Source organism: Stegastes partitus, unplaced genomic scaffold, assembly GCF_000690725.1.
Source record: "Stegastes partitus isolate 25-593 unplaced genomic scaffold, Stegastes_partitus-1.0.2 Scaffold706, whole genome shotgun sequence".
Classification (NCBI taxonomy): Eukaryota; Metazoa; Chordata; class Actinopteri; family Pomacentridae; genus Stegastes; species Stegastes partitus.
This window is the reverse complement of record NW_007578437.1, coordinates 44,753-54,104: the sequence shown is the minus strand read 5'-3', so window position 1 is coordinate 54,104 and position 9,352 is coordinate 44,753. Positions and strand designations below refer to the sequence as shown.

Sequence of the window (9,352 nt, the reverse complement as noted above, 5' to 3'; positions counted from 1 at the left end):
GTTTCCCGTCGCACACATGTACACAGCAGCACCGAGATAGAGCATGAAGTCTACCAAGAGCCGCGATTCCTCAGGCAGTGGCCATCAAGACAGTAATGCAGAAACTAACGACGAGGAAAATGACGAGCTGTGTCCCGGTTTTAAAGACGTGGACGCCTTCGTTAAAGTAGGTGAACGAGCCGAGCTGAGTTCAGGCTAACACTCAGGTGGCCAACGTGGATGAGCTTGTTGGCTACGAGCTGGAACTTGGTCACACTGGAAGAAAATGTCTTAGTGTGAAACATTCACAGCTAACTGCTGAGCCAAGGGCTGATTTAGCCTTTATTCTGCTCATTTCTAAGCTAACGGTGGACGTTGTGGTCGAGCCTCTTTGCTCATTAGCTTCAAAATGTAGCAGCATCAAGCTAAGTGTTTATTTACTGTAGAGCAACTGCCTGACTGAAAATGTGACTACTTCAGAATATTAACACATCTCCTGGCATCAGTGCTAGCTAAAGTAGCTCCAAAGGTGATAGTTTAAACTGGGGAACATCAAGCTAATATACAAATCAAAGCTGTCATTAAACTATGTTTAAAAGACTGCCTTAAACTGATTATCTAAAATATTATCAATACATATTCAGTTGTTTCATTAGCTATGTGTTGAACAATACATTCATGTGAAATCAACTAAGGCTGCCACTAACAATTACTTTCATTTTCAACTCATCTGCTGATCATTTTATTGAACAATTGACGAGTTGTTTGGTTCTAAATTGTCCAAAAATTGTAAAAGTGCTGATTACTGTCTCCTAAAGTGCACAATGTAGGTTTCAGATATCTTATTTTGTCTACAACCCAAACATATTCAGTTTACTGTTCCTGAGAAGGAAAGAAACCAGACAAAAATCAAATTTAAAAGGCTACTGTTTGATAATTTTGACTTTTGTCTTTAAAAAAACACCCAAACTGATTAGTTAATTATCAAAATAGTGAGCGATTATTAATGATAACAATAGCGATTAATTTCAAAGTTGACAGCTAATCAGTTAGTCATTGCAGCTCTAAAATCCACCAGATAAAACTATGTAGCTTCCATAATTGACAGTGGATGAGTCGCCTACCTGATTTGAAAAGATAAACACTGCATGCGATTTCTTTGGCTGACATTTTTCGTTGTGTTCCATTTAATTATCTTGAAGATATTTTTTAAAAACAGAAACTAACAGCTGTCTCCTCTGCAGTATGGACTGGGTGCAGTATTATCAGCCACCAAAGCATCTGCTAGCTTACCTCAGGCCGGAGATGAATATGATTTCTACCGGAGCTTCCCAGGATTCCAGGAGTTTTGTGAAAGTCAAGGAGATAAGCTCTTGCACTGGTGAGCACACAGTATGGTGTTTCTTCTTTTGAGTTCAAGCTCTGTCTCTCTGTGGACCCTTACATTGTTCACTTTGTGTTAGCATGAGTCAGATAATGCAACACCACGGCTGCAGATCTCACGTGAGAGACCAGAACAAGCTGACGGGGCTGGAGGAGAGGTTCGACTTGGTGGTGGACTCCAATGATGTCATCCTGGAAAGAGCGGTATGGCCTGTTGCTCTAATGTAAGACAAGTTTCTTTATGAAGAAGTCTTTACAAACCAACTGAGTTCTTCAATCTTATTTTCCCAGGGGATTCTGCTTGATGAAGCTGATGGGGTGAACAGGAGCCAGCAACCTGTCATGCCTGCAGGGTTTCAGCCTCCAAAAATTGTCGTTTCCAGCTGGAATCGCAAGGTTGGCTAATTAACCTCTCAGCTCTTGTACTGCAGATGCCAGTCTCAGCTTTGGGCTGCGTTCAAGCTGAAACGTGCTGTGCCAGTCCTGGCTTTCACTTTCTTAAAGCGCTGAAAAAGTTTTTTGAGACACTTGATAAATATTCGTACTTGTGCTTCACACCTTTTGGTTTTTTCAAAAAACTGCTTTTATTGAACAGGGTCCGGGCTCTGGCAGTCGTGCTGAGACATTCCGACTGCTCCACGCCAAGAATGTTGCAAGACCTCAGCTGAAATTCAAGGAAAAAATTGATAACAGCAACACACCATTTATTCCGAAGATCTTCATCAAGCCCAATGCGAGAAAGCCACTTCCTTCTTGTAAGGCGTACTTTTCACTCTCATGTTCCGGACCTTTGTTTTCACCCATGTTTTTAACACTTTGTCCAACTTATTTGCTCTCTGGCTCTTCAATTTCAGATTTCACCAACAAACAAATACGTAAAGAGAGGCCTGAAGACCTCGATGTCCCAGCTGCCCTGGCAGACTTCATTCACCAGCAAAGAACTCAGGAACATGTTGAAGACATGTAAGACTGCTCCCTTGCAACATATTTAAATTTAGTCTTTTCCTAATTATCAGTTTAAACTTCTGATTTTTTGTCCTTGTAGGTTTGCACACCCGTACCAATATGAACTGGACCATCTTACAGTAGAGGAAAAACTTCTATCCAAGCCAGAGCCTCAGGTAATACGATGATATACAGTGAACCTATAACATCACCCTTTCATCGTCGGTTAAGTTTCGGTCTAATCTGTTATCTGTGGATTCTTTTCAGATGTACAAACCAGTGGCTGAGACCAAGTTCTCCTTCATTGATTCACTGGAGGATCTGGTTGCTCTGAATGAGAAGCTGTGCCGTTTGTCTGAATTCGCAGTCGATCTTGAGGTACAAAGATCATTCATGTGATCTGACCTTTCGTGAGGCCTGTAATGCTGAACTTCTGTCAGGCATTAATTAATTTGAGCATTTTGAGTCCGTTGTTTTTTGCTGCTTTAACACTTTGCCCTCCACCACAGCACCACTCCTACAGGAGCTTCCTCGGCCTCACCTGTCTGATGCAGATTTCCACCCGAGAAGAGGACTTCATCATCGACACCTTGGAGCTCCGCAGCGAGATGTACATCCTGAATGAGGCGTTCACTGACCCGTCTATTGTGAAGGTAATGGAACTGCTCCTCAAATCATTTCATGCTGTATCTTGTTCTGTGACTGTAGCTGTCTAAAGGAAGACAGGATTACGTGTCTGATTAGATTTGTTTTGGGGTGAGCGACTGCACAGTCTGGTTGTTTATTAATAGAAGTGCTTATCCTGTTTTTCCCATTAAAATCTTCATGACTCCGGTAGATGCAGCTTCATAAATGGATGCAAAGATCAACCACACCGTAGATTTCAAATAATCTTGCATTTTAGGTCACTTGTTTGAAAATATAAATTGAGATTAACGTTACAGCCGTCAGTTGTACAAATGCATTCAATCAGTTTTTACAGCACAGTGGACTGTTATGGCAGATTGTTTTAGTGCTTCCCTTCATGTTTTATTTCCAAGTAAGTGGTTTAGATAATTACACTGAGGACATTTTTAAGAAAACCTGTCTGGTTGTCTGGCCAGTTGTCTGTTTGGTGAAGCTGTGCCAAGCAGTACGGTCACATTTCCAAATGTTAATGAAAATAGACTTAAAATAGCCTCACTGGATTATGTTTTTTTAATTCTTCAACTACTCATTTCTTATTTAAATTAGATGGCATCCTGAAGAAGGAAGTCTCTACAAAAGTAGTAAATACTTTAAGTTTGTAAAGTTATTAGAGGTGTCTTAGATTAGTTTCAAACTTGTTAAATAAAGCTGGCAGGTGTCCTCTGCTGTGTGGGAGCCAGCGTGACTCACGCACTACAGGACACCTGTGAAAAAGTGTGGTGTGTGGGCTTGAACAACTGAACGATTTGTGAAAATGATCCAAATGGAAAAATGTCACACAGTGTGTCCCCAGTTTTTAATATTTTTGGTTCAAATGAGACTAATTATTTTTTATTAAATAGACTGCTACTTTACCAGAGTGGTTTCAGCCGAAATCATTTCTCCTCCTCAGGTGTTTCACGGTGCTGATTCTGACATTGAGTGGCTCCAGAGGGACCTGGGCTTGTATGTTGTCAACCTTTTTGACACGCATCAGGCAAGCAGAGCTCTCAACCTGGCCAGACATTCCCTCGACCACTTGCTCAAACACTTCTGCAGCGTGGACTCGGACAAACGGTACCAGCTGGCTGACTGGAGGATTCGGTATGTTGATAACTGGGTCATATGATGCTTAGTTTTATAGTTTGAATAACTGGTGCATAGATTCCCTTTTATTCTATTTACAGATAAATCTGTTGTGTTTTTTAGGTTATTTGTTAGCTTAATCTCAAAAAAATGATTATCAACTGTGTGTAGCTGAAAAAAATAATCGCCCAATCACCATTCTTGTAGCCCCTTGCCAGAGGAGATGGTCCAGTATGCCCGGGCTGACACCCACTACCTCCTTTACATCTACGACTGTGTGAGGGTGCAGCTATTGGACTTCAACCACGGGCAGCCTGGTCTGCTGCAGTGTGTCTGGAACAAGAGCAAAGACATTTCCCTAAAGGTGTGTGCAAATCTCACTTCATACCCCATAAAGATTTAAATGCCACTTAAAAAATGTGCCTTAATAGTCCTATTAAGTCTAATACTTCCACGGTTGCATTCATATTTTTAAAATTTCCCCATCGTAATCTCCTACGTTTTCTGACATTGGTCACGATTCGCTATATGTCCCCCCCCTCCCCACCTTCCTTCCCACTTCCAAACAGAAATATGTGAAGCCTATATACACAGAGGAGTCATATTTGGAGCTGCAGAGGAAGCAGAAAAAGTCTTTAAACACCCAGCAGCTCACTGCCTTCAGACTGCTGTTCGCCTGGAGGGACAAGCTGGCCAGGCAGGAGGATGAAAGCACCGGGTAGGCTGCTTGGAACCGGATGGACTGGCAGTTCTTTAACTCCACCGTCGTTTCCATATTTATAGTTTGTGTCCTGCCAGATTTGGTTTGTGACAATCTCCCAGCTTTCATTGTCTTTTGGCATGTTGCTTAACATGTTTTAATATAGGGTTTTTGTGTGTGTGTTTTTAGGTTCGTCATGCCCACCCATATGATGAACAAAATATCTGAAGAGCTGCCCAAGTAAGTTGATGAGATTTTCCGCTTAACTTTTCATTTGTTTTTGGTGTCATGTTGGTGTTTTTTTACATGAACGTCCTCTCCTCCTCAGAGAGCCTCAGGGCATCATCGCCTGCTGTAACCCCGTGCCCCCACTGGTGAGGCAGCAGGTCAATGAGCTTCATTTGTTGGTGCAACAAGCCAGAGAAATGCCCCTCCTGAAGGTGAGCAAAGCAAGGCTGCAGCAGCGGTGTGTTGTTCTCACTTTCAACTCAGTGTTTGTGCTGTCAATTGTCATTCAAAGTAAATGCCGTAATGTTTTCTCCACAGGCGGAAATAGCAGCTCAAAAGACGAAAGGACTCACACCCATAAAAAAGGTTGGCTTCAATCTGATTACAACAGAAGGAATATTCACTGTTTGATTTCAGCAGTTAGAGAAAATCACAGCGAGTGTAAAATCCATGTGATTGTGTGTGATTTTGCAGCCAGAGGTCACGTTGTTTGGTCCTCATGACACATCCAGGGTTTCTGAAAGCGATCTCCCACACATTTCTCATGATGGTAAGCTGGATGCTCATGCATGTTTCGCATTATGCAAATGACTGGATCCCATTAGGCCTCGCATTGACGTATATGTTTGCTTTCAGATTTGCCGGTTAAACAAGGGCTGCTCTTCTCAGAGGATGAGCACAGAATGGACGTCGACAAACAGAAAACAAGCGGCCTCGTGGCATCCGCTAAAATCTCAATATTTCAGGTAGAAATCAGCCTTTAGTTTGTTCAGAAAGTCAACTCTTGTGTAATTGTGATGCCTGATGTGAAAACTCTGCTCAATTTTGAAGGAGGAGGAAACACAAGATGACGAAATGTCACTCTCTGTGGCTCAAGTAAAAGCCAGACAGATCATAGAGTCCTTTGAAAACCCTTTCAGAATGGTAAGAGAAGAGCAAAGAACAACCCTCATTAGCATTGTTTTTATGTACCCTGACACAAAGTGTTTATCTTCCTTTGGGTTTTCAGTATTTACCCTCGAAGGATGTGCATGTCAACAAGAACGCCAAGTTTGATCCATCTTCAAAAATATTTGAGGTAATCAAAGAGCTCCATGCATTAATCCATATCCAGACTTGTTTGTATTGACCTCCTCTCTGTTCAAATGTTCATAAATGCACCATCTCACCCTGACAGATTAGTAAAAGGTGGAAACTGCAGAGCATGGAACAGCAGCAGAAGGAGATAGAGGCCAAGAAGAAAGCCAAGGAGGAAGCAAAGGAACAGGCGAGAAAAGCCACAGGTAATGGGCTTTAAATTGCTCTGAAATGACACTTACATACTTAAAGATTTGAGCCTCATTAGGTTTTTTAATGCTAATTTCCACAGAGGAAAGAAACAAGGCGAAGCAGAGCTATCAGGAGTCTCTCCAGAACGTTGCCACCGTTCGCCAGCAAGCTGCGGTGAGTCATTTGCTCTCTCATCCTTCCATTTCCTTTTTTCCACTTCAGATGGGCTTTGCACTCTGTCAACTTTTCTGTTGATGTCCCTGCTGGGAAAGTACAAATTCCTTGAAAAACATGAGTTCTATTCACCCAAGAGCCTGGCACAGAATATTAAAGATAGTACAATAATAGCAGGTTTAACCCTCTGCAGTGCCCCCCATTTTCTTTGGATGCAACAGGTTTTTTGCACATCAATATGGTGACTCACAAGCGAGCGAACCAGTGCTGTCGGTCCGCAGCACCGGCACCGTAGTGGCCTTTTAATATTTATATCTGTCACATGATGTGCCTGGGGAGGAACAACGCCCAGCGTGGGACTGGAGAATTAGAGACATGTCTTCTACTCATCAAACACTTTTCTTACCTCCTGGGGAGCAACAATTGCTGCTTTTTGCCAAAAAGCCCACTTCCCTTTAGATCCGTCTCACAGGGCTGTTGCTTTATACCCACTCGGTCACTCGTGCGTGTTTTTGCCACCGTACTGCGTTTCGGCTTTGTTTCAAATACTTCCACAAAAGTTTCAAACCTTTATCTTTTGTCCACAGTGCAGAAGAACAGAAATAATGGTCACCACCCTTTGACTTTCTCATAGTTGCACCATTTCCCCCCTCTGCCGTTTACTGTCTGAGGCTTGAGCCATCATTCATAATCCATTGTGTGATGACTGCCTCAGTGAGAACTTGGTTTTGAGGCACTCTCTGCTGAAACGGCGGCTTCAAATAAGCATGCTGGCATCGTCTGGTGGCATGCATCATAGTCAGAATTGTTGGCAGCAGCACTTGAAAGTAACAGTCGTCAAACTGCCAACTGCAGGCAAATATTGGCTGTTCCGGCTCGCTGTCAGTTTCAGCCAGCGCTTTGGCAGTGAACTTTTCTTGTCTAATTACAGTTTGAAAGAAGAAAGCTTTGTAGTTTTTCAAAGCTCCTCCCACACTGATATTGTGATTGATATTATGAAAATGTGTGTGCTGCGATTGGGCTTCGGCATCACTGGCTAACCGTGACATGAAATGACAGTTGTCATCGGGTACAATTAACAAAGTCAGATGAGATGTTGTCATACAGCTACATGATCCACAAAGCTGTTGGCTGGATAGTGAACTATAGAACTTTTAACTTAAGAAAGCACATACCTGACATACAAAGACAAACGTAATTTTATTTAACTAGATCTTATGTTGTAAGTTATGGAAAGAAGCTCGTTGTAGGAGGCAAAAACGGTAACATCGATATTAAAGCTGGTGTTCATTACGTGAAATCAGTTGGTCCCATCACCCAAGTGCTGTTATAGCAGTGACTGATAACCACCTCAACCTTTTCTGATAATTATAAAGCTTCTGTAATTACTCATTATTTTCAGATCCACATCATGACATCCATATCTTGTAACTGAGATCTTTCCTAATTAGGTAGATAGTAAATCATTATGACAAGATAAGGTCTTCAAACCGTTCTTTCTTTTGTGAATGTAGCACACTTCCTTATTGTTCCACTGATGGCTACAGGGTACAAGATAAAATAGCTTTCTACACATGTCTCTTAACGCCGAACACTCTGATCTGTTGGACTCGGTCATCAGGGAACTGGAACAATTCCATGTTGCAGAATGTCGAGTAAAGATGAAAACTTCAACCTACAGATGGCAGCAAAAGCTTTCAACTCCAGGTTGTTTCATCACCGATGAGTGGATATAATGCTGGGTTCAGTTGTTTAACAGGAATATTAACTGGGTGTGCAACACAGGAAGATAAAATATTATATGACACAGGTTTACAGTTTTTATTCTGTGTTTTTGTGCCTTTTATTGAAGCATCTTAAAAGCCAAGTCTGCTTGAACAATTTTACCTCCAGAATATTAAAACATAAAAACAATCCTATAAAAAGAGCAGATTGCAGCATTTGCATACGACTTCCACCATCTTGTTAGTTTGACAAAGTGGCTGCATTTCCAAACATTAGAATTAAAATGTCAGTTCATTGTGTCGTACAGACTATAACGTTACCGACCTATTTCATTAGGAATCTGCAAAAGGCGGTGGAAAGAAGAGAGAGAGGGCTGCCAGCGAGGTTGGAGAGTTGACTCCCAAACCAAGTAAGAAGCTGATGAAATCCGCTGAGAAACCCCAGAAGACAGAAGCGTCTCCGCAAGACAGCTTCAAGCCCTTCGACTACAGTCAGTCAGACCTCAAAGTCTTCGCAGGTATGCATATGTGAATTTTTAGTTCTTTTTTCACATTGCACACACGGCTACTTATCTTTTTTTTTTTTTTTATTCAGTTGCCTTCTAAAAATGAATTCAAATCTGTACTCTCCTTTTTACTTTTAAAGGCTCCAAATCAAAGGATAACACACAGTTTGACCCAAATCGTCAAGGCGAGGGTTTTAAGAAAAAGGTATTTGCTTCTTCAATGCACTTTATTATTGGAACACATATATTTAGATTTTGATTTTATTAGTTCTTGATAAATGTATGTCTTATTTCCAACAGAAAGGTCCAAAGGGGCAAAAAAACAACTTCGGAGCTGGAAACCGCAGTATGTCCTTCCTGCCTGGAAAATCGGATAGGTAAATACACCGAGTATACAGAGGTCTCTTTGCCTCTGCAAATTCAAACATCCTAGTTTGTTAACCGTTCTGTCTTTTCCCTCCCTACAGAGGATTCCGGCATAACTGGCCCAAAAGATAGACTCTCTTCCATGCCATTTTATGTCATTAAAACTTTTTCATCCTACAATTTCCTTTTTTTTCCCTTTGCAAGTAAAAGTCAGTATTTCAGAATTTAATGAACTTCAAAGTGTATTTTTTCCATCTGTGGAACAGTTTATTCTGTAAATATGTGGAAGCACATACCTCTTTATTAAAGATGATTTTAGAGGAAAA

At 41.5% G+C, this 9,352-nt stretch overlaps 1 protein-coding gene across 1 annotated transcript; it reads left to right on the top strand.

Moving 5' to 3' along the window:
• On the top strand, positions 1–9,352 carry exosc10 (exosome component 10). Its single transcript, XM_008290970.1, has 25 exons — positions 1–166; positions 1,224–1,360; positions 1,443–1,566; positions 1,654–1,758; positions 1,958–2,117; positions 2,217–2,325; positions 2,408–2,483; positions 2,575–2,685; positions 2,817–2,960; positions 3,887–4,077; positions 4,267–4,423; positions 4,629–4,777; positions 4,949–4,999; positions 5,088–5,199; positions 5,306–5,353; positions 5,462–5,537; positions 5,624–5,733; positions 5,819–5,911; positions 5,997–6,065; positions 6,165–6,270; positions 6,357–6,430; positions 8,492–8,672; positions 8,801–8,865; positions 8,961–9,037; positions 9,128–9,352. Exons 1-25 carry the CDS (start codon positions 44–46, stop codon positions 9,156–9,158), a joined length of 2,679 nt encoding a protein of 892 aa, XP_008289192.1. The 5' UTR covers positions 1–43; the 3' UTR covers positions 9,159–9,352.

Bases quoted from the DNA above. Each gene is read 5' to 3' on its own strand.
- exosc10 (XM_008290970.1), top strand. From the start codon at position 44: ATGAAGTCTACCAAGAGCCGCGATTCCTCAGGCAGTGGCCATCAAGAC. The intron at 1,567-1,653 runs GTATGGCCTGTT...TTATTTTCCCAG, and splicing joins ATGTCATCCTGGAAAGAGCG to GGGATTCTGCTTGATGAAGC. The intron at 2,686-2,816 runs GTACAAAGATCA...CCTCCACCACAG, and splicing joins AATTCGCAGTCGATCTTGAG to CACCACTCCTACAGGAGCTT.